At 42.2% G+C, this 25,525-nt stretch overlaps 1 protein-coding gene across 3 annotated transcripts in view; it reads right to left on the reverse strand.

Annotated features, from left to right (window-relative positions):
- Positions 1-6,366: 6,366 nt before the first annotated feature.
- rbm33a (RNA binding motif protein 33a) overlaps positions 6,367-25,525 on the reverse strand; it is a 54,585-nt gene continuing 35,426 nt past the window's right edge. For 2 of the 3 annotated variants that reach the window (XM_036596097.1, XM_036596094.1), the window contains exons 13-20: positions 23,098-23,403; positions 21,769-22,050; positions 19,888-20,277; positions 18,379-18,513; positions 13,823-14,026; positions 12,384-12,581; positions 10,190-10,278; positions 9,060-9,148 (exon numbers count right to left, since the gene is read on the reverse strand). In XM_036596097.1, coding sequence (XP_036451990.1) covers positions 9,094-9,148; positions 10,190-10,278; positions 12,384-12,581; positions 13,823-14,026; positions 18,379-18,513; positions 19,888-20,277; positions 21,769-22,050; positions 23,098-23,403 — 1,659 coding nt within the window. In that variant the 3' untranslated portion in view covers positions 9,060-9,093. Of the gene's footprint in view, positions 9,024-9,059; positions 9,149-10,189; positions 10,279-12,383; positions 12,582-13,822; positions 14,027-18,378; positions 18,514-19,887; positions 20,278-21,768; positions 22,051-23,097; positions 23,404-25,525 lie in introns of those variants that run through there. The other variant, XM_036596096.1, reaches the window with a different exon arrangement.

The following is a 25,525-nucleotide window of genomic DNA, read 5'->3' on the forward strand; positions in this document are numbered from 1 at the left end:
CAATGAGATTATCCACTACAGCTGACCAGTGAGGTACCAGCAGTGGCTTACTTTCTTCAGCTTTTGCTGTCTGTGAAAGGAGAACCCATTTCTGAGCTCACCTGACGCCCAGACGCATCAGGGAAGTGAGGCTTAAGTTTGTTGTCCACTACTGCCCTCTAGTGGATTACCTACCACACTACAGCCCACTGATTTCACAAAATTTCTGTATAATTCAGTCCTTCAGGTGTAAACAGAGAGATTCAGAGCGGTTTGGTGTGAAATGGTTCAGATGTCTATACAGTGGTGGTGATAGGAACCAGGGGTCGCCATGACTACAACACAAATATAGACATTCTATTTACTATCCAGAACCACCAGTGAACCTACACGAGTCTTCTGAGTTTATATGGAATGTTATTGATGGAAAATAGTGGAAAATCTAAGTTTTCTTTGGGGACTATTTTGCCTCACAGCTCCCTGCATGTATCCCTCCACCATGAATGGAGTTTAAGTTCTCTAAACTATCATAAAACAGTGTCTCAGTCATCAGGCAGTGAATTCATAACCATTTCATGTAGGAACTTTCTGTGAGGGAGCTTTTAGAGGTGGACGTCTGGTTCCTATCACCACCACTGTGAACAGTTCTGACTCCAAACCGCTCTGAATGACGTTGTTTACATCTTAACCATTTAATTTAACCTGGATCTTGTTCTGAAACCATCTACAACAGGGGTGCCAAAACATTTTGTCATGAGGCAACATATTATGTTTGTGGTGGGCCAAAAAGACATAACAATATACAATTGAAGAAGGCATGCAGACAACAAATTAAGTACTTACAAATGTATTTAATAAGATTACACTAAATTTTGTAATACTTCAAAAATACAATTTTAAAGGGAAAATAAGAGTTTTATAAGTTATATATAGTATACAAATATGTGTATTCTCTCATTGGGTGGTGGGGTTGGGGTAAGGGTAGCTTTCTGGCAGGCCAAATCAAACATCCTCACCCTTTCGTGGGTCACACTTTTGGCTCTGATCTAGGATTAGACTAGAGCTCAGATCTAGGAGAATCTTGAATCATCAGTAAGTCACAAAAGAACCCAGATGAACTTCTAGTTAACTGCAGGCCTCTCTCACCTCAGATAAGGTCAGCGTTCGTAAATCCACCATTAGAAAGAAACTGGGGGGCTAAAATGGGGTCCAGGGGTTGCAAGGTTAAAACTACTGCTAACCAAGAGGAGCATAAATGCACATCTCACATTTGCCAAAAAACTCCGTGATGACCCCACAAACATTTCGGAATAACGCTCTGTGGACCAATGCACCAAAAGCAGAGCTTTCTGGGAGGCAGTTGTGCCGTAAAGCTAGCATTCCACAATAAGAACATCATACCAGCAGTGAAGCATGGTGGTGGTAGTGTGATGGTGGGGACATGCTTTGCTGCTTCAGGGACTGGTCAACCTGCCGTAATTGACTGAACCATGAATTCTGCCCCAGAAAATCTTGCAGGGGAACGTCCAAGAACAAGTGCTATCAGGTGATGCAGCAAGACAACGATCTAAAGCACTAGAGCACATCCACTTCTGAACGGCTCAAAGGAACAGTTCTGCAGTGACCTACTTTAAGTCCATCCTAGTGTGGCTCTTAAACGGGGAGTATATACTTGAAAGAAGTCCTTCAATGTGGATTAATTTAAGCAATTCTGCCCAAATCCCTCCACAGTGATGTGAAATATTATCTCCGGTTATAGGAAGCATTCAGTTGCAGATCCGATACAGAAAAATAAACAAATAAATAAATAAATGGAGGGAGTAGATACTTTTTCACAGCACATAAGAGAGAATATAATGTAATTACATCACGAGTAAAGAACATAATTGAGTAACTACAATTAAAAACTTCAGCATTTGGTTAAAATAATCTATTACAAAAATAGTTTCTAATAAAAATGTAAACAAAATTTTAGATTTACGACAAAGACACCCTGAGTAAAAACACAAAACAGTTTTTAAATGATATTCATCACTGATGGGGGAAAAAAGTTTTCCCAACACCAATTAAGCCTTTGTGAAAAAGTAACTGCCCCCTTAGCGGCTGAACGAAACAATTTGTTTTTTCAGCAAAACTTGAGACAATCAGAAAACTGTGATTTTTTAATTCATTTTTTAACGGCCTGAACTAAAATGCGCATTGCTGTCGGATCATTTTTCATATTTTGACATAACTTGTACTCACCAAATGCCCTTTACACTGTGTCAAAAATTCATGATGAATGCACCGACAGAAATGGTCCAAAATTTCTTGGAATGAAAAAATTCTTCATTAAAATTTTTTCCCATCTTCTACAAAATGATCCTTTTTGGAGATGCAAGGTTTTGTTCTGGTGCAATAAGTAAAAAGTTTTTTTGGTTAGACAGGTCTGGTTTCAGACAAAAACAAAAGCAACAAAAGAGTCCCACACTGCCTGTAACAAACAGTAAACTATTCATGAATAAAGTAAAAATTATATCTGGACTATATTAATTTACATTTACAAAGATCAGCCACTGATTCAGGCCCAGAGTAACGAAGCAAAGATAAGAAACCTGACTTTGGGCACAAAACAGCCCTCAAAGCTCTGAGCCTGACCTTCAAGCCATAATCCAAACAATGCAGAAGATTTATGAAAGGCATTTCTGAGATGAAACATATCCCTGTGTCCTTTTTTGAACCGTTTACTGCCCGTTTGATCATTTTTACACTGCCCTGCAAACTCATTAGCAGCCTCTGGGTTCATTAGTCCCTCTGTTTGTTTGGGTGGAGAATGTGGGGCTTTCTGTCGCAACACGAACAGAAATTCCAGCAGCTCCACTCCAGAATCCTTCATTTCATTGTGTGGATTTTTTTAGGAGCCCCTTAAAGAAGCGCAGCCGAGACTCCCTGACCTTGGGCCTTCGCACCGATACAAAAGCGGCCAGGCGAAAGCATTCCTCCCCAGCAGGTAAATAAAACCGCCCTAATCCCCGCAGAGGGGGCCTCGTGGCTGGAGGAGAAAAAAGAGAGGAACGTTTCAGCAAACGCTCTCTGACATTCGCAAACAGAGAAGAAGAAGAGGAGGAAAAAATGCGACCTGTGAGGTGCGAGTGAAAAACTGAAAAGGTTGCATAATGCCAAAAAAAAAGAGTTAGTCATCTCAAATAAACATTTATCCAAGAGGCGCATAACCTACCCACCTGTCCGTCCTCACAACCAGCCAGAAAACTTACAGTTGGGTGAAAAAGTTTGGCTAAATTGGCCAAATTCCCTGTTCTATTGATTTTCTAGGTGTAAATAAGTTCATATGCTGTACAGAGACACGTTTCTGCACTGTGTATTTACTGGATTTAACATTCAACACAAAATGTAGCCTGTGCAAAAGTTATGACACGTTTTTTCCCCAACATGTTAAATCAACAAAGTTTTTTGACCAGGGGCGCCCAAACTTTTGTGAACGACTGCAAACACCACCTAGATTTGTGTAAACAGTGTGGATATAAATGAGCATTTATCAAAAGAAGTAAAAAGAGTACATCACACAGGTTTATCCAGTTACTGTATTATTATAGTAGCATATCACAGAATCAGAAACCACAAGTCTATTAGAGAGGAATTACACTGACTTCTCAGATGTCTTTACAGTGGTGGTGATAGGAACCAGGGGTCGCCATGACGACAACACAAATATAGACACTTTATTTACTGTCCAGAACCACCAGTGAACCTACACGAGTCTTCTGAGTTTATATGGAATGTTGATGATGGAAAATAGTGGAAAATCTGAAATAATAAGTTTTCTTTGGGGACTATTTTGCCTCACAGCGCCCTGCATGTATCCCTCCACCATGAATGGAGATTAAGTTCTCTAAACTATCATAAAACAGTGTCTCAGTCATCAGGCAGTGAATTCATAACCATTTCATGTAGGAACTTTCTGTGAGGGAGCTTTTAGAGGTGGACGTCTGGTTCCTATCACCACCACTGTGAACAGTTCTGACTCGGTAAGTTTATCTAGAACGGAGCGTTTCACACCAAACCACTCTGAACGACTCTGTTTGTGTCTTAACTGTTTAATTTTTGACAAGTGCTGGTTTGAAGCACTCGATGATTTAGACCTGCAGTTAGCATGATGCTGAATGTTGGAGATTAGCTTTACAACTTTGACGGAAAACTGAAAAAGTGCAGGTCAAACAAACTTGTCTTGGTTCATCGACTATATTTGGGGAAAGAAACAAACTGTAAAATTTCTCTGTTGTTGGAACAAAACCTCGTATCTCCTTAATGATAACTTTACAGAAGGAAAAAACATTTTACTTTTAATGGAAGTCAATGGAACCAGAATTTTTACGAGCTATTTTGGGTCGTTTCTTTTGGTCCATTCATTCTGAAAATCTACAAAAATGGAGATGAGGTTTTGTTCCAACCGCAGCAATTTCCTTTTTTTTGGCCCAAACTAAAGACACAATTACACAATCTTATCTTATTCATATCTGCTGTGAACCTTCATCTCAAATGTTCTGCAGATCTGACTGCCAAAAAGCACAAACACAAAAACAGATTTAGAGTTTAGTTTTATTGGTTTTGTAGAAATATCACTGAATTCCACTTTTGATTCCATAAACGGACGTGAACAAACATCGTCAATTTAAACGTCCGTGACAGTTCAGTTTAACAGAGTCTGTACAAAAACCACTGAATTTGGACTCCACAACACATTTCTCTTGTACAATAATATAACAATGATAATCAGAATTATTATAATAAAGATTCCAAGGAAAAGCTGCGTTTCCTTTTTGTTTTCAGTCCAAACCGACAAAGCAGAGGTCGCGTGTACAACAGACAAGACTGTACAAATCGCTCTGGGCTTTAGCGCGAGTTTCTGAACTTTGGACCCCCGGTTCGGGTGCGGTCTCAGTGATGCAAAACGGTCCGCGGGTTTGGGTAAACAAACAAAGGAAATCCAGACGCAACGTCCTCCCTGCTCAATATAAAAGAGGTTCAATGTTCAAGTCAACAAAAAAAAGGGGCAGCAGAGCAGCGGTCATCCAGCAGCTGGTAGAGAGAGAGAGAGAGACAGAGAGAGACATAGAGAGAGAGAGAGAGAAGTAGAGGTTTGCTGAAGTTGACAGTCCGACCCCTCAAACTGGACGAGAACCTGTTGAAAAACGCAGACGTGTTAGAGGAAGCGGCGGCCGGCTGGACGCGGCCCAACTGTGGACAGACGTGACGTTAGTTGAGCCGAAACTGAAGGAGGGTTTTTCATAAAAGGAGAAACATCTCACTGTCTGCAGCAGACGATGCGTTAAAATCTTCAGCAGCGGCTCTAAAAGCGGCCCCTGGCGGGATTTAGCTCCGGCCAGACAGTCTGATAATAAACAATAAACAAGTAAGATGTTCAACAATTCTGAATAACCCTCCTTCAGGAGTCTCTGGATCTGAAACAGAGAAAAAAAATGAGGTTAAAATGGCACAACAGGAGTTCTGGCCGGTCGACGGTGCTGCAGCCGCCTTATCAGCGGAGTTATAGAAGCCGTAACTCTGGCTGTGAGCGGCTCCACTGTGTTCCTGAAACACAATCAAGGCTGTGAAGTGATTTTAACATCCAATAAAAGGTTCAAAGGGAACTAATGGAGTTGAGCAGTCGGTGAGAGAGAAGAAAGGCCTTCTCTCGCGCACTCGCGACGGCTCTATTCGCCTCAGGTTGGGCGATAATTGAGAAAATGGCATCTGAGCAAAGTGAAGATCTTAAATGTAGTCAGTATGACTGACATTTCTCATTACGAGGCTGTTAGAACTCATTTCTACACTCTGTTTACTTGTTTTAAGTCCTTTTATCTGGTGAAATTGTACTTCTACTGGCAGATACTGGCATGATTTCTTAAAACGAGCGACATGATCTACCAACAGAATCCAGTTTCTCTTAGATAAAAATCACAAACAAGAAAGAACAAATGAACAATCACAATATTCTCACAGCAGCCTCACAATGAGGAATATCAGACGTACCGACTGGTTTTCATTTGCCAAGACATCATTTCTGCAGTGTACTGTTAAAAATCCCAGCATTAATAATTATAAACAACTTATAAATTAATTCACAAACTTCTAATGAAGTTACTGGAAGGTTCAATATGAGCCTGTTTTTAACGTTTAAGGCACAAGTCTTAAATCTTAAGCTCTAGCGAGGGTCTATCATGTGACAGGTCAGCACAGCTGATACGTTTCCAAACCCTTAAGGTTTACGCTTTAAAAATGCATTAAAACAACCCCCAAATTCACGGAGATTTAAAGTGCAATATGAGAGAGTCAAGGAAAAAACTGATGTGTAATCCACTTATGAAAGAAAAACAAACAAAAAATAAATAAACCCAAAGTAAAAAAGTCTTAAAAAATAATAAAAAACAGTACAAAGATAGTCAGGCATGCAATACATAAAATACTAAATACTAATCTGCCATCTTACCAACATTGTGTTAGAAACTACGGAACACCTGTGGACAAGACATTAAATATTAAGTCTATATTTTTATCTATAGATTACCAGCTGAATCTCTGAGTATCTCAGTACAAAATCCTAAAACCTAAACTTGAGTCAAAATGTCTACTTTTTATCTGTAAACTTCAGTTCAGCCGACTGGCATTGGTTTAGACTTAAACCCGTTAATTACTAAGAAATATCCTGAAATCTGAAAAGCCGTTCAAAAGCAAAATTTAGCTTTTTCACATTTCAGAAAAAACAGTCTGGAAGAGGCTCTGAACGGAGTAAACACTAAAAAAAGGCACCTTTCCACACAAACACAACAAACGAGACGAGTAACGTTCCAGGAAAAGTTAGACTGGCTTCATGTATCCCGTTCTTACATGGTATACACATGACCATCTTTTATTTTTCAATCTTTAAAACGTCTTCAGGCGACGGGCTAGCCGCAGAGAGCCGGCTGCCCTTCGTCAACAACGTGTAAAACAGTCGGATGTGTTTTTTTTTTTGTACAAAATAAACCCCAACAGTAATAAAATAATAATAAAAAACAAAACAAAAAAAGAAAAGAAGTACATCTGCTGTGGGAGTAGCAATTTCTGAAACTCTGGTTCCACTGAACGTTCGGGAAAGGAGAAAATAAAATAACGATGGGCTGAACTATATATACATGATCATGATCGCTGATAATAGTTGCTCCCAGCTCTTCAGCTACGTTTGGACGAAGAGGAAACGCACAGTGTGCAGGAATGTGAAGGACAGCAGACAGAGAGACGGTGGTGGTCGTTTGGAGAGTAAATGAAGAAGCGGACATGCAGAGGATTGAAGCGAGATGAGGTGTGGATTCATACCCGTAATGGAACTTGGGGAGGCGTGAGAGAGAGAGCGAGCGCTGAACGGGGGGAAAAGAGGAATAACGAATGCATTTAGGATCAAAGCGGCCCTTTTGGACACAAATCACAGCAAAATAGGTGCCAGGACTGATCATCCTTGGGACTGACCTCACTGAAAAGCTCATTCGTCTTAAATTTTCACCAAAACGGTGCAAATCGGCAGCAGACGGGAACCAAAAATGAATCACCTTCGCTGTTATTTCCAAGCTTTTCCAGAGGCTTCCTCCTCCCTTCCTCCCAGCTGTGGCCCAATCCATAAAAGTATTGAATACTTATTGAATCCGTAGCGCTACAGAGGCGAAAACTGGTGGACGACCCAACACAGAGATGTAAAATGTATTAATGTATCAACATACAGAGCAGCTTTAAAACAAAAAGTCTAACAGAGAACAAAAAAATGAAGCGTCTGAAGCCTGACCACTGTTCAAGACCACACATTTCATAGGCTGTAGGTGCTTTTCCGACAAACAAGTTCACATCACAGTCCAGAACTGAACAAATCACATATTAAGCAGACTAGCGCCCCCCAGTGGGCTGCAAACATGCCAAATCAAGCCAGGTTTTCAACCAATCTGTAACGTTAATGATCAAATTAAACAGAAAAAGCATCAACTAAGGAAGTATGGGGACCTGAAGAGTCAAACTCAACACCAAGACTGGGTTTAAAGCCTAGTTCCAGGCACTAGGCTCAACCTCTGTCTGAGTAACTGACCCAAAATCCTGATGATTACCATAAAACAAATGCTATTCGCCACTGGAGCGTCCAAAATTAAAATCTGTTTTTATAAAAGTTGACCGTACGTTGGATTACGCTGTTGAAGCGACCTGACAAGGTTCCTCTCAACTAAGCAGAAAACTGAAACCAAGCTCAAAACACTGTGAGAAGATTCCTCAAACGTTTTAAACTGACAAATATGAGCCAAATGGCTCCAAATATTGATCCAACCCGACAGACGAAAGGATGCTGAACATGAACCTCAGCGAAAAGGGAGAGAAAGCATGCATGATAAGGCCTGAATACACTCAGTGCTTCCTAAACTCAACCCACATGGCTCATGGTGATTTAGTCACCTCCACTGTTCTCCATCGAGGGTATTATTTACATTCCTATACTGCCCTCTGCTGGTGGCAGAACTGCACCACCCTGCATGCTTCAGTCTAATTACAAACCCGTGACTCCAGGAGCTGTTCACCAGCTGTCAACCTCAGGACGGGAGCAACCATTATCGAGCGTCATTCACTTAAAAAACTGTCCGCCTTTCTCTAGTCTCACTTACTCCTTTATCAAAGTCAGGATGCGTCCCTTCAAAAAAAGACGAGGACTTTCGTCTTTCACTCAGTTTAGGGGGTTAAATGCTATAATGCATAACTGCTATTCACAAAACAGAAGGAGTCTGTGGTGCTCAAAGTCTCGTCCCAGGCTCGACAGAACCGGCTGGTCGGATCTCTTTCGGCTTTTCCCGTTTCGGCTCCACTGCTCGACGCTTGTTTTGAGTGTTGTGAGGATTTTGCAGCAAAGCTCCGGCTTCCCTCCAGCAGCCGGCTGCTCACCAACGCCCTTCCGTCTCTTTGCTTTCTGGGTTTTTCTTGAGGAGGTTCCTCAGCCCTCGATAATGGTCACGTCAATGTGAGACAGATCTATCATGTGCCTATATGATCAGAAGAACATGTGGTTCCACGTTAGACACACTGACAGGACCTTCTGAACTCCACAACTTCCTACGATGGTCCACAACTTTGCTCTGCCTTTAAATTAACCCTCAGATGTGAGTTACTGTTGACAATAACAAAAGCATCTTGTACATTGGAAAAAACGGTGTGTTGAAGTGAAATCATCTTAAATCTAGTCAATGCATCATTAATTTATTGGATATTAATTATATATATATATATATATATATATATATATATATATATATATATATATATATATTACATCTCATTTGAGATTGTTGGAAGCTTTATATAAGATTATTTTACTTATTTTTAGACTCTTTTTCTTTTACCAAGTTAAATATACAGCGCTGCTGACAGAAGAAAACCTTGTTTCTCCAAAATGGTAACTTTAGAGTAGAAGGAAAAAAACCTACTTTACTTTTAATGTAAGTCAATGGAACCAGAATTTTTTCCAAATCATTTTGGGCCGTTTCTTTTGGTCCAATCTTCATGAAATGTAAACACAATGTAAAGAGCAACAGGCATTTTCATATGTCACAAACAGAAAAATGACAAAAATGGAGGTTTTCTTCTGACAACAGCGATATATTAATAAATACACACACCCTCACATGAGTATATTTATATATATATATATATAAAAATATATATATATAGATATATATAAATATATATACAAGTGTGTGTGTGTGTGTGTGTGTGTGTATATACATACACACACACACACACACACACACACATACATACATACAAAAAGACAGAAAATATTGCTTGTTTCAAGCTTATTTCTTTCAATAAACATACCGTCCGGTACAGTAAGATAATCATGATCAACTAAGAGGAGATTAATTAATGATTTGAATTTTTTGACACCAATACAAATAGAAAAACGAAGCTTGGTTAAGTTATAAATTATTAAATCATTGTGGAATTATGTAATGTACAGCAAAATGACAATAATAACTCCAGGCTTCCAGTACTTCCCAAATGAGTTTCTACTGAATGGCACTCGCAGTACAGAAACTGTGCTGAAAAAAAGGGTGTTTTTTATTTCTGCTTTCGATGCACAGTGATTAAAAAAGGGAAAACAGATGGAAACTGGCCTGCTGCTTTACTGAGGAGGCAGAAAGTGTCTCACCTGTGGAAGCTGTGCTGAAAGCTCAGAGCATGCTGGGGGTTCACAAACTTGGCAATCGCCTTCCTCTGCTCCGGCAGCATCTTAAACATCTGAACAGAGAAACAAGCAGACTCAGACACACGGCTCAGTGATACAATCACACATCGGCGATGACAGAGCAATAAAACAGGGCAGTAAAATGGAAGACCACTGTTTCTTTCTAAATATCTGAATAATTAAGTGGTTAAGATGTAAAAGTCATTCAGAGGAAAAAAGTGAAAAATATGAAATCATACATTTTCTTTGGGGACTATTTTGCCTCACGATGCCTTGCATGTATCCCTCCACCATGAATTAATTAAAAAAAAAGAAAGGCTTTAGGCCAAAACCTCAAAACTATCAAAACAGTGTCTCAGTCATCAGGAAGTGAATTCATAACCATTTCATGTAGGAACTTTCTGTGAGGGAGCTTTTAGAGGTGGACGTCTGGTTCCTATCACCACCACTGTGAACAGTTCTGACTCGGTAAGTTTCTCTAGAACGGAGCGTTTCACACCAAACCACTCTGAACTGCTCTGTTTACATCTGAACAGTTTAATTGTGAAGACATTTTTGAAAATCTGTCCTAATGAGTCATAAAAATATGAACACACTAAACTTTATGGTTTCCCAGTGATATCTATATCTGAATTCCAGAGCGGTACAGACTCACTGGATGAAAACACCCTGTTCAGTCACTCTAACTGGATCTGAACCTCAGAGTAAAGCACGTTCAGCAGTCAGAGTGAGCTTGCAGTGCACTGTTCTACAGCTAGATGGCATCATTTCATTGAATTCTAAAGATAACATCAAGAGAAGCATCACAAGGGTACAGATCAGCATGCTGAGGTCAGACCAGGTCAGAGCTCTGCAGAGATGAGTGTTTTCACTCCTTTTAATTCTAAAGAATATGATGTTCTTAGAATGAGTAAATTATCTCAATCTGTCTCTTAACTGGGGTAAAATGAGTGTTAAACATGTTTTAATATCAGAATTCATATCACAACTGAACAATACAGAAATATAATCACATCAAAACGAAATGATTTAAAAATCTCACTGGCTTGTTAAATTCTGTAAATGTTGCAGCTCCTTTAAATACGTGTGATTTAGATGTTCTGTTGTTGCTTCTCTATTAATCCATTCATTTCTCCATCATCTATCAGTCCATCCATCTTTTGATCTATCCATCTGCCCATCTACCTATTCATCTACTCTACTTATCCATTTGTCTACTTATCCATCTGAATGTCTATCCATCCAATCATCCACCTAATAATCCATGCATCCATTGACCTTCTCTATGTATCCATCCATTTACCTATATATTTATCCTTCTATCGATCTATCCATCTCCCGATCATCTATCCATCTTCCTATCTATCCATTTAACATCCATCTTCTATTGATTTACCTATTTATTCATCAATCTCACTATCATCTACCTGTCTATCAATCCAATCAGCGATTTACCAATCTATGCATCCAACTATCTCTCTCTACTTATCCATGTATTTATCTGTTTATTCTTCTCTTTATCGATCCATCCATCTACCTATCCAACTCTCCATCTATCAATCTCTGTATGTCCATCCATCGTCCTATCGTCTATCCATCCATACAACGTCCACCTACAACTGATTTACCTACATCCATCTCCCTAGTGATCTGTCCATCATCTACCTGTCTATCCTTTTACTTATGCAATCCTCCATTGTTCTATCTATCCGTCTGCCAATCTCTGTCTCTGTCTATCTTTCTATTTCTTCCAATTCATTCGGCTATACATCCACCCAACAATCTATGCATCTTTTTATCCATCTACTTATCTAGGCATCCATCCTTCTCTCTATCGATCTGTCTGTTCATCTGCCTACATATCCAACTGTCTGCTACCCATCCATCCTTCTTTTAATCTATCCATGCTTTCATCTATCCATGTATCTATGCATCTACCCATTTACGGATTCATCCATTCTTCAACCCATCCATCATTTTTCACCCATTCATCCATCCACCCATTCTTCTACACATCCATCCATTCTTCTACCCATTCCATCCATCTATTTGTCTACCCATCTATCATTTTTCATCCATCCATCCAACCACCCATCCATTCTTCCATCCACATATCTGCCCGTGCTGTGCAGCCCTGTGGTTGTTGTCCTGGCTGTACCTGTATGGGGCCGATGGAGTTCAGCAGGTTTTTGATCTGCTTCTCGGTGGTGGTGGAGGACAGGCCATCGATGGACACTGTGCTGGGCTGAGGGTCCGGCACTCGGGGGTTCGGCCTGTTCTGCTGCATCATCATCCGTCCTCCGCCTCCTCGACCCACCTGAGCCCCACGACCTCGACCGCGACCCGGAACGACGACCTGAGGACGGCACGGAGCACCGAGAGGATAAAGACATCAGCACAAACTCACCTTCTGCCCTTTAAAACAGCTAAAGACACCTGAACCTCAGATTCAGCAAGAGCTGAAAACCCTGCAGGACGCTGAGCGCTGGGCCAGATCTGTGCCAACATTCATTCATTCAGCACGAGCTGCTGATAATACATACGAATGATAAACTCATAGTAAAGCAAAGCCCTTTAGTTTGGCTCATGGATCGCAGAGGGCACTGCATCAGCGACCTGATTGGTTAAGTTTAAACAGACTTCCGCAAACAAACTTGCTGTAAAAACAGCCTATAAGAGCGTCACTGCTTCCCAGTTCCATACCAGCAGGTTTATGGAGTTTTGTGGAGGAAACAGAATAAGATTTAGCATCCAGCACTGACGAAAGAGCAACGGTCCTCTCCTGCATTTTATCCAACACTGAACACAATTAAAAGAACTGTTGAGACTCAGATCAGTGTCTGTCTTTACAGGCAAAGACTTTTGCCAATCTGATGGAATACATTCTGATTATAGTTTAAGACTGAGGTGTTTATTCTCGCTCAACAATCAGTTTACATGCTCACTACAAGTAATCAGATCCAAAATTACACGCATGCGTAGAGAACCACTTAGTGTAGACGTTACCATGACAACCTACATCACTTGAGCCCAGTCAGAGTGAGATGAGCAGCAGTGAGCAGTGCTTGTGTTCTTAATGACTTTAAAATGATGTCAGACTCAGGAAAACGTCCTTCACATGTCCTTATTAAAGAAGGCCGAGAGGAAGACGTCGTGTTCTGAGACACATAAGCTGGACGTCCGTCCCACCGCCGTCTTTTAAAGATCAGAGCATAAACTTCGTCTCCTCTGCAGACCAGTTTCTGCTCCGCCATGTTGAACGGTATAAACTTTCACTATGACGTGACGAACATGATCAGAACGGACTTAAACTTTCCGATAGGGAATGTAATCAGATACAGGCGTTTACACGGATATTATTCCTCTATTTAACAGATTATTTACAGGATTACCCACCTCGATCAGTCGGATAGAAACTGTATTGTGAAGGACTTCAATCAGACTAGACTATTCTGACTGAGGTGTTTACATGGATGTATTCTATTCCGACTGAGCTATTAGTCAGATTATTAATGGATTATTAGGTTGTATGTAAACGCGGCTAACGTTCTTACTTGATGAATATGTACCGCTGTGCATTTGTGTGTGATGAAGTACCCGGTTAGTCTGGTTTGCAGCCACTCCTCCAGGTTCCTGTGGCTGCTGTGCTCCTCCTGTTGCCACGGTGACCTTCCTCACGGCGCTGACCCTCTGCTGAGGGGTGGGTCGGCCCAGCTGCTGCTGCTGCTGCTGAGGCTGCTGCTGCTGGTGTTGATGTGGAAGGGGTGCTGGAGGGGCTACAGGGGTCGGAACAGAATCTCCCTGCAAAACACACAGCATCCAGATCGTTTGACTCAGGCAAGAAACACATGCTGACCGACTCATAACTCGACTCGGTCTTGCCCTTTAACGACTCGAGACTGGACTCAGAACTTGGGAGATGTGCCTTGTGAAAAATATCCGCCTGAGGCCTGATTAAATTAGGAGCATGTTGGGTCCAACACCAATCCTTTCAGTACAGAAGAGCCTTCAGTCTGAGAGACAGATACACGATATACTCGATAACAGCAGTCCTGTGTTTACAGACTGACCAGTGATTAACAGGGTGGAGGGCTGATGTACTGTAGAGCAACAGACGGACTACAGTCTGTAACTGTACACCTACACAGTGGAGCTATTAGATAGGCGTTTCTAATAAAGTGTCCAGTGAGTGGAGGCACAAGATGGGTGTTTCTGATAAAGTGGCCAGTGAGTGGAAGCACAAGGTGGGTGTTTCTGATAAAGTGGCCAGTTAGGTGGGCGTTTCTAATAAAGTGGTCAGTTATCGGAAGCACAAGGTGTGTGTTTCTAATAAAGTGGCCAGTGAGTGGAAGCACAAAGTGGCTGTTTCTGATAAAGTGGCCAGTTAGCGGAAACACAAGGTGGGTGTTTCTAATAAAGTGGCCAGCTAGGTGGGTCTTTCTAATAAAGTGGCCAGTTAGTGGAAGCACAAGGTGGGTGTTTCTGATAAAGTGTCCAGTTAGCGGAAACACAAGGTGGGTGTTTCTAATAAAGTGGCCAGTTAGGTGTGTGTTTCTAATAAAGTGGCCAGTTAGTGGAAGCACAAGGTGGGTGTTTCTGATAAAGTGGCCAGTTAGGTGCGTGTTTTTAATAAAGTGGCCAGTTAGCGGAAGCACAAGGTGGGTGTTTCTGATAAAGTGGTCAGTTATCGGAAGCACAAGATGGGTGTTTCTAATAAAGTGGTCAGTTATCGGAAGCACAAGATGGGTGTTTCTAATAAAGTGGCCAGTGAGTGGAAGCACAAGGTGGGTGTACTTATAATGGATGTACTGGTATTAGCACAAATAGATAAAACACTAATACAAAACAGCTTGTTTAACATATTTCACATATTTTTTGTAAAACAAAATAATTTATATTACAATTTAATTATACCTTTTAGTGCTAAAACATCTGCTATTTCACAGCTGTACAGCAGCTTTTTTTAGAGACTGCAAAGCCGACATTCACTTCTGTCACAGCGATACAGACAGAATTGGTAAATCTCAAGATAAATTTGGTGGAAATAATATAAAACAACCTCACAAAAATATATTAATCTAACCTAATGAGGCGATGCCCTGGAACGAGCTCTGCCTGAATTACTGAAGTCTTTTATTAATTATGACTTAAACCTTCTCCAAAATCACCGTTATCGACTCCCCTCCATCAGCCCGTAATACAGCAGTAGCAGGTGCATCTTTCTGCTTGGAGCTGACGGGGTGATAGATTAATGCAGCTGAATAGAAAATCCGGAGCATCTTATTACCCGTGTTGGCTGCTAAGCTGCATTATTCCGGGGCGTATGGGGGTTGAGGGGGTTGGCAGCCTCCCCTCCCCCATCCTCCTGCTATTGTGCAGCCTGATGAAAATTTAATTTGCTCTTATCGGTAGAGCTGAGCTTAGAGAAGAGGAGGAAAATAAATAAAAAGAAGAAGAAAATCTAAATCCGTCCAAACTGCCATCTCCGCCGCTCTCGCCAGGTATTATTACACTGATACCCACGCAGACGAAGAAGATTAATTGCGCTTGTCCCGAGATTGACGGCTATTCTAACGCACCTTAGTGACAGGCGGCTGGATAGAGAGAGAGAGCGGTAAAAGAAAGAGAGGGGGAGAGAGAGCGAAAGAAGGGGAAGAAAAGATAACATTGTCAAGCTGTTGAGCATGACAGCAGTAGAATGTCTCCGGGTACCATCTAGAGGATCTGCCTCTCTCCCTGTCTCCCCAGCGCGAGGCACCTCACGTATCTCAGCGCAGGTTTCTATTAGCGCACCTGACACAGTTATCTTCATCGCAACCAGAGATTCTAATCCGCCTTTGAGGGCGGAGAGGATGGATTGGCTGCTTTCGAGACAGGAAAACATCTCTTAAAAAGCCCCCGAATCATCTCCTTTTCATGGTTAAGAAATCTATTAAGGCCGGACGCGAGCGCCCGTCACGTCCGTGAAGCGGTCAATTCCAGCGGCAGAGATAAACTCCTCCAGGGCGCCGAGGGTCCTGATGGAATAGCCTGACTTAAAGAAGACACAAACCCTTTACGGCGCTCGCGGCTCTCGTCACTCAACGTTAACCGCAAATGCCAAACGGCTCACTTTAATGGCGTAAAGAAGCGAGTGCCATTTCGGCGCCTGAAAGGCAAAGCGCGGCCTGTCGTCGCAGCAGAAGCATCATAACGGAGACGGTTTACGGATCAATTCGGTCAGAAAGAGACGTCGGCTTTAAGTGTCACTCTTAACTTCCCGAAGCTCTGGCACTTCGGTGACTTTTAAGAGTAATTTGAAAACGCTCTGCCTTTTCCCACAGAGACTGTGATGCTCTGCTAGAACAACGTGTGAACTTTAAGAGAGAAGTCAAAAAAATTTAATATTTCTGCATTGATAATGGTTAACATGGAGTCTTTCAGAGTGGTTTGGTCTGGAACTCTCACTCTAGAACCTTTTCACAGCGGGGGTGATAGGAACCAGGAAACTACAGACACGTCTTAAGTCTGAAATCTGATCTGTTTGGCCTCCATGACGACTTCAGTAGCTATTCCAGAATTGCAGTTCCTGACTTCATAATCTCATCATGAACTCCAGATAAGAAAACAGCATCACACAAACATCCTAACTGGACTGAACCTCCTAAATCCTGTCCTAACTTTAGGATGAACCCCAACAGGGTCCTCACTTCTGTTTAAGGTCCGTTTCTATGGTTTTTAGGCAGCTGTGTCTGCAGCATAGTTCACTACCAGCATAATGAGCTCCATTTATTTCTACTGTAAAACGCTGCTTTCACTGTGAGATGATTTTCTTTTCTAACTCTGCGTTTTAAAGATCTCAGACGCTGCAGACTCGATCTCCACCGCCCCTCTGATCACCTTCGTGTGTTAATGTTGATGATGAAATATTACAGTGATGGTGGTGAATAATGAGGAGACGGAGCTGAACGTGTGTCTGTTTATTAGGAGGAGTAACGTTAGCGCGCTCGGCTAAAGCGTTTGGGAAATGGAGACTGAAACTGCGGAGCGGTAACGCTCTGATAAACAGCAGGGGGTGCTCTCATGGTATTCACACCTTAGTTTATCAAACAGTTTTGTATGACCTTTATTTCATCAGTAACTGCAGCTGTCTGACTAACTAACTTTTGATTACGTTTATGTTTCAGCTGTGTGTGTATGTTTACTTCCCAGTCACTAAGTTAACACTGTGAGTCTTATTTAGCACCAGTCCAGCGGCGCCCTCTTCTCACGCTGGGGCTGAATCTCAAACGGCTCCCTCCGCCCTACATAGTGCACTACATAGGAGTTTAAACACTGGATCCTGCAGCCCAACAGAGCAAAATACAACTGAGAAGTCCTCATTTGGGACTCAGACACATCCACACTCCATAAATGATGCACTGTTTGGCTGTAGAGGCTAGAATTTCTAAACTTCCATAGCTAGAACACTATTTAGGGAGTACGGAGCCGTTTGGGATTCAGTTTGGGTTTGAAGCGACTTCTGACTGAAACACGGACATTTGAAGTGTGTAAAACATTCGAGCGTCATTTTTAGACTTTTATTCTGCCGTTTTACAGTGAATCATATCGTAAATACTTTAATTCAAGTCTGTGATATCAATGATGTTGTTTAGCCTACTGGCTGTTTTAGCCTGTTAGCTGGCTGACCAGCCTAGTTCTAGGTAAGAACATAAGTTTTTAGCCCCTCAGTTTAAACAAAAAACGGGTTCTTGCTTCATCAGTAGACTCGGTGCTCCATGTGAGCAGCATGAGAATCAAAGATTATTCCATTAACAGCAGAAGGGTTTTTCGCGCCGTGGCGCAGTGATACAGAGTTCAATTGCAGTGAGGCGGTCATAGGAGTGGTATATCGTGGATTTTACAACGGCTTTGATTCATTAGCAGCCACAGCTGCACAGCTCCGTCATTAAAGCAGCTGTTTTCTGGTTTGGTTTGTGGTTTGTTTACATGACGTTTCCAGTATAGGTGTCCTGAAGGCCTTGTGATGTGATGTGATGTGATACTACATTTGAACGCTCACTTGTTAGAGCTAAAACTGAGGAAGTCGACTTCATAGAGCACATCGACCACATTTTAAGGGTTATATGTGATTTTTTTTAATCCGTCCTAATGGATGTCCAGTGCGCACTCACCCCAGTCAGGCGTTTGACCACTCTCACTTTCTGTGGAATCTGCGGAGACCCGACGCTGTTCGCCCGCTGCATCACGGTCCTCTTCCCTCCGGGCCTGACAGCCTGCGGCTGGACGTCTCCAGTGGGGTTTGGGAACTGAATTAAAGCAGCACATGGTTATTCAAACATATGGATATCCGTCCTCATAGTTAGTCTTATCAGAGCTGATATATCTGTAATTAACAAAGTTTTAATATGAATTATGAATCTGTGTGTGGTTTTTCAGTCCAACAGTAATAACTGTGGAGTGATTTTAATCCAATATGAATCTGCAGTGTGTTGTTTTAACAGCACAACAGTAATAATTGTGAAATTAATTTTATCCAGTATGAATCTGAAGTGTGTAGATTTAAGATTTTAACAAAAATTACAAATTGATTTTAACTCCGTATGAATCTGAAGTGTGTAGTTCACAGTCTGACAGTAATAACTGATTTTAATCCAGTATGAATCCACAATGTGTCTAGTTTTTACAGTACAAGATCAATACCTGAATTTATTTTTATCCAGTATGAATCTGCAGTGTGTGCAAATTTTAAGGTCTGACGGTAAAAACTAGTGTAATTTTAGTCCAGTATGAATCTGCAATGTGTGTAGTTTTTATTAGCAGAACATCAATAACTGGATTTATTTTTATCCAGTATGAATCTGCAGAATGTAAATTTTAAGATTTTACAATAAAATTTCAAATTGACTTTTACTCCATATGAATCTGTAGTGTTTGTAGTTTATACAATGACAGATCAATCAAGTTTCATTTTAATCCAGTATGAATGCACAATGAATCTAGTTTTTGCAGTACATTAATAAGTAAATTTATTTTTATCCAGTATGAATCAGCAGTGTGTGTTTATGTTCTGAAAGTAAATACTGTAGTGCAATTTTAATCCAGCATGAATCTGCAATGTGCATAGTTTTCATTAGTACAACATTAATAAGTGAATTTATTTTTATCCAGTATGAATCTGCAGTGTGTAGTATTAAAGTCTGACAGTGATAACTGTACAGTGAATTTAACCCAGTATTAACATGTAATATGTGTCTGTTATATTATAACCCACTCACTGTCAGGGGTGATAAAATGCATCCAATGCGTTATGATGATCTGATTACGTATGATCTGAACAACATTTCAGCAACATTAAATTAAAATGTTAATCAATTATAACCAACTATAATTTTTTTCAATAAAATATTGTATTAATTGTTTGGCCAACTTCAAACATACAAATTCCAAAATAAAAGCTTGTGTATTTTTTTTGTATCCAGTGTGCTTTTTGTTTAAATAACTGTCAAGCAAACCATAAACAAGCTTTAATAAAATTTAATTACGCACTAAATCATTTTCTACATTAGTAACTGAACTGAATCATCAAAGCCAGACATCTATACTCATTAATATCTACTAATATTTTGTAGTTGAGATATTGAAGTGCGAACATTCAACGCCGCTGTTCACAGGTGGAGTACCTGTCTCTGAGGGTTGGTGGGAGGTTTCCTCTGCTGCTGGAGCTGCGGGATGGGCTCAGGCTGGACGCCGTGAGGCTCGAGGCTGGCGCTCTGCAGGCGTGTTTTAACGTTTCCGCGGGGAAGGCTGGGCGCCTGCGGTGCTCCGTTTGGGGCGAGAGAGGAGGGGACCGGCTGTGCGGGCTGAGGGGCAGGCTGGGGCTGAGAGACCAGCTGTGCTGGGGCTGACTGAGTTGGATTCAGGCTCCCAATTCGCTCCAGAAGCTCCTTCTTCCGAACTCCCGCCTGCATCTGTCTACGCATCTCCTTCCTCTTCAGGATCTCCTCCCTCAGTCGCTTCTGCTCCTCGATCTTCAGCCGATACTGACGGGTCTCCTCGTCCTCATCCGGATCCTGAACGTTAACATGCCAAATAAATGTTTTAAGATTTTGCCAAACTGACACTGATGACTAAACGCTGTAGCTCAAATTACACTGGTTAATTTTAGCTGACTCAGCACTGAACCTGCGCAGGTACATCTGACTGGTTGACCTGCGTCTGTGTGTTTGGGTGGTTTTTCTATGCAGATGTATTTAGACAGTTCATGCAGAAGTGTTTGGCTGGTTTACCTGTGCAGGGATGGCTGGGGGGGGGTTTCCATATGCAGGTATGTTAGGCTACTTTACCTGTGCAGGTGTATTCAGCTAGTTTACTTCTGCATCTGTATTTGACTAGTTTACCTGCGCAAGTGTATTTGGCCATTTTACCTGTGCAGGTGTATTCGGCTAGTTTGCCTGTACATCCGTATTTGACTAGTTTACCTGCACAAGTGTGTTTAGCTTCTTTACCCGTGTAGGTGTATTCAGCTAGTTTGCCTGTGTATCTATATTTGACTACTTTACCTGTGCAGGTGTATTTGGCCATTTTACCTGTGCAAGTGTATTCAGCAAATTTGCCAGTGCAAGTGTATTCGGCTACTTTACCTGGGCAGGTGTATTTGACTAGTTTACTTGTGCAAATGTATTCGGCTACTTTACCTGTGCAGGTGTATTCGGCTACTTTACCTGGGCAGGTGTATTTGACTAGTTTACTTGTGCAAATGTATTCGGCTACTTTACCTGTGCAGGTGTATTCGGCTACTTTACCTGGGCAGGTGTATTTGACTAGTTTACTTGTGCAAATGTATTCGGCTACTTTACCTGTGCAGGTGTATTCGGCTACTTTACCTGGGCAGGTGTATTTGACTAGTTTACTTGTGCAAATGTATTCGGCTACTTTACCTGTGCAGGTGTATTCGGCTACTTTACCTGGGCAGGTGTATTTGACTAGTTTACTTGTGCAAATGTTTTCGGCTACTTTACCTGTGCAGGTGTATTCGGTTACTTTACCTGTGCAGGTGTATTCGGCTACTTTACCTGTGCAGGTGTGGTCGGCTACTTTACCTGTGTAGGTGTATTCGGCTACTATACCTGTGCAGGTGTGGTCGGCTACTTTACCTGTGCAGGTGTGGTCGGCTACTCTACCTGGGCAGGTGCATTTGACTAGTTTACCTGTTCAAATGTATTGAGCTACTTTACAGTACTTTTCAGCAGGTATATCTGGTTAGTTTACCTGTGCAGGTGTATTTGGCTACTGTACTTGTGCAGGTGTATTCAGACAGTTTGTCTGTGCATCTGTCTTTGACTAGTTTACCTGTGCAGGTGTATTCGCTTAGTTTGCCTGTGCATCTGTATTTGACTAGTTGACCTGTTCAGGTGTGTTTAAGTGGTTTATTTGTGCAGGTGTGCTTGGCTGGCTTACTTATGCAGGTATGGTCTGTTTTCCACAGCAAGTATGTCTGGCTACCTTACCTATGTAGGTGCATTTGGCTAGTTTGCCTGTGCATTTGTAATCGACTAGGTTACCTGTGCAGGTGTGCTGGGCTGAGTGGGTGGGCTTTCTTTCTTAGTCTCTGAAGGTGTCGAAGGCGTTGGTGCTGCTTTAGCAATGCACCCCCGCCCACGTCCTACAGCTCCGGCTGCTAGTCCTTGCCCGGGTTTTACTTCCTGGGTTGCTCTGGTTACGAGCCTGGCCTGGCCGGCGGGCGCAGAGGGGCGGACAGTGTTGTTGCTGGGGGCGATAGGCAGTTCACGGAGGTTGCTGTTGCGCTGGGGACTCTGAAGCTGCTGCAGGGAAGAGGGAGACGCCTGCAGACACAGGAGGAGGAGAGGAGAACGAATTAGAATCTTTATCTGTATCAGTAATGCAGATCACCATACCAGAGCCAGTTTACGGGGAGCCTGCACACTTTCCTATTTCTACCAAAAAAATCCATTATGCCAAATAATGTCTGTAAAACGCTAGAGGGCGCCAGCGAGCAAATCCTCAATGAATGCGGTGAAAGCGAAGAAATGATTAAAAATGAGAAATTGAACATTCTGGCCATTTAAGCGGGAAAATCCTTTAATTTTGGAAAATAGAAGAATGTATTAAAACATATAATAAAAAAAGGCTAACATTACTGCTAAAGAGCGCTGACTGGCTGGCATTACCGCTACTGAGCGCTGACTGGCTGGCATTAATGTTACTGAGCGCTGACTGTTTGGCATTACCGTTACTGAGCGCTGACTGGCTAGCATTGCTGCTACTGAGCGCTGACTGGCTAGCATTGCTGCTACTGAGCGCTGACTGGTTGGCATTACTGCCACTGAGCGCTGACTGGCTAGCATTGCTGCTACTGAGCGCTGACTGGCTGGCATTACTGCCACTGAGCGTTGACTGGCTGGCATTAATGTTACTGAGCGCTGACTGGTTGGCATTACTGCCACTGAGCGCTGACTGGTTGGCACTGCTGCTACTGAGCGCTGACTGGCTAGCATTGCTGCTACTGAGCGCTGACTGGTTGGCATTACTGCCACTGAGCGCTGACTGGCTAGCATTGCTGCTACTGAGCGCTGCCTGGTTGGCATTACTGCCACTGAGCGCTGACTGGCTAGCATTGCTGCTACTGAGCGCTGAATTGTTGGCATTACTGCCACTGAGCGCTGACTGGCTAGCATTGCTGTTACTGAGCGCTGACTGGTTGGCATTGCTGCTACTGAGTGCTGACTGGTTGGCATTGCTGCCACTGAGCGCTGACTGGTTGGCATGCTCCCTGCATAGGAATGAGGAGAAAGCGAATTTGACACACTGGCATCACAAAAACTCCAAATCCCACAATTCTCTGCTCTTAGTGCAGAACTGAAGTGCCTCACCATCCTCATTCGTCCCGGGTTGTTGCGCTGCTGGCCGTTCTGGCTGCGCTGCTGCATCTGCCTGGGGCCGCCCTGCAGGGGCTGGCGGAAAGGCGAGTGGGAGAGGTGCATGATGGGATGCTGCTCTCCGGGTTGGCGCTGGTGGTGCTGCTGATGCTGCTGGTGTTGGTGTTGGTTATGTGGCGGTGGAGGCTGCGGCTGTGGGTGACCGTGCGACTGGACGTCCTGTCTGTGCTGCTGCTGGTGTAAAGGATGATGGGAAGGCAAATCGTGGTGCTGGGGCTGAGAGTGAGGCTGCATGAGACCCTGGAGATCACAAAAACATGCAAACCATTAAAAAAGGAGGGAAGGAATCAGACCTACAAGCTTATCGTGTTCATCAGCGTGAACAGCGAGACATTTCGTCCCCTACGTTTCCCACGGCTGTCACACCACAGCTCACACGGCAACTCACTGACAGGAGGGCAAATAAAGTCAAACCCCATTTCAATACTTTATTTAACGTGTCCTCGTCCACTTTGATTCACCACAACCGTCGTTCGCGCCTTTGGTTAGGTCAGCTTCAGCGAGCTAATCGACCAGCCATGCAAACTCTGCAATGCAAAACATTTCTTTGATATGTCTGAACATCACACACACATCATTTGTGAATAATTGGCTATAAATGTAATGAGTTTCTTTCTGTTGTTGGGAGCCTTGTAGCCTTTAGCATGCTGGCTAGCCAGCAAGCAGAGTGAAGCGCTGAAGTTGTTTCAGCTGTCGTGCATAAGAGATGAAGCAGTTTTCAACCCAAAGCCCAGCAAATCCAATTTTATGGTTTGAAATATTATGTTTTTAAGCTCTTTAAGAAATTATTTGTGCTAATTCAGTACTGAAATGGTCCTCAAGAGGCGCTGGGGATTCCAACGATGTGAAATCGAGAGGCTAAGATGAAGACACGATAAAAAAAATGGTTCTGAAATGGGTGGCAGGACTGGCGTTTTTGGATAACAGATCAAGGCGAATAAAGAAAAGAAAGAATAATAATAATAATAATAATAATAAAAATCTAACTAGGGAAGCATCAAAATTTAGGCCACCGATAACGTGAAAACAGCTGAAAGTGGCACTTTTAGTTTCTGGAATCAATAAATCTAAAAAATCTATAAATAAATAAAACTAAAAAACCACTTAAAGAACCCTTCCCATTATTAAAGCGTTCTTTGCATCGTGAAAGAGTTTTCCAGATTGACTGAGAAAGTGCTGTAGATGGTTCTATATAGAACCCTTTTGAACAGGGTTCTATATAGCACAAAAAAGGGTTCTTCTATTGTTACAAGCCTGACACAGTAACAAGAGAAGAACCCTTTTTGGTGCTACACAGAATCCTTTTCGAAAAGGTTCTATACAGAACCATGAGCACTCAAAGAACCCTTTGGATGGTTACCGGGATCTTTGCATGGTGAAATGGAACGTGCTACAGATGGTTCTATATAGAACTTTTTTGAAAACGGTTCTATTTAACACCAAAAAGGGTTCTTCTATTGTAACATACCTGACATCGTAACAAATATTTTTTCTCTTTTTCACGATGCAAAGAACCATTTAACCATGGAAAAGGTTCTTTGAATGTTCACGGATCTATATAGAACCATTTTCTTTACTAAAGAATCACTGAAGATCATCTTTAAGTGTGTAGCTAAAGCAAAAATGCACAGTTTTTTATTTTAAGCAGAACAAAACATTTCTTTAGGGTCGGATTTCAGCAAAGGAGACAAATTTGACCCAAAATAATGCAGTTTAATTATTTTCATTGTTAGACAGCCTGAAAATAAACATTTACGCTCAACTTCAAAGCGCAGTAATTTAACAGTTTAACCCCAAGAGTGGAGCAGCTTCAGCTGGAACCAGAGCAGAACTTCAAAAACACAGTTGAACTCCATTAAAAATAACCACAATCTTTAAATCTGTGTCCAAACTAATCCGGTGACCTCAAACCAGAGACACACACGAACACCAGGTGAACACTGGAGGGCAGTGTTGGCTGAGGTTTGTTTTCAGTTTGAGGAGGGGGCGCCAGGACCACCGCTGCTTCAGACACGTTTACACAAGACCCCTTCTGAAAACCTACAATCAGAGCGTGATATTTAACTCGCGGAGCCGGACGCTTCGGTAAAATCACTCACATGACCTACAAAACCACTGACTTCATTTCTGAAACGGCGGAGGATTCAGCTCCGACCCACCCACCTTACTCCGGCACCCCACGATGCTCTGAGTGACGTACGGACAGAAATACTGCCGAAACGTAAACGTCGTAAAAGCTAACGACGTCCTAACATGATAGAAATGTGGGAATAAATAAAAATATATATGGGTTTATTGTACGCTGGAATGTTTGAGTGTCAATGTTTGTAATCGATCCGACAACAAAAGCCTGAACCTGCTT

The sequence above is a fragment of the Colossoma macropomum genome, unplaced genomic scaffold (assembly GCF_904425465.1).
Source record: "Colossoma macropomum unplaced genomic scaffold, Colossoma_macropomum, whole genome shotgun sequence".
Lineage (NCBI taxonomy): Eukaryota > Metazoa > Chordata > Actinopteri > Characiformes > Serrasalmidae > Colossoma > Colossoma macropomum.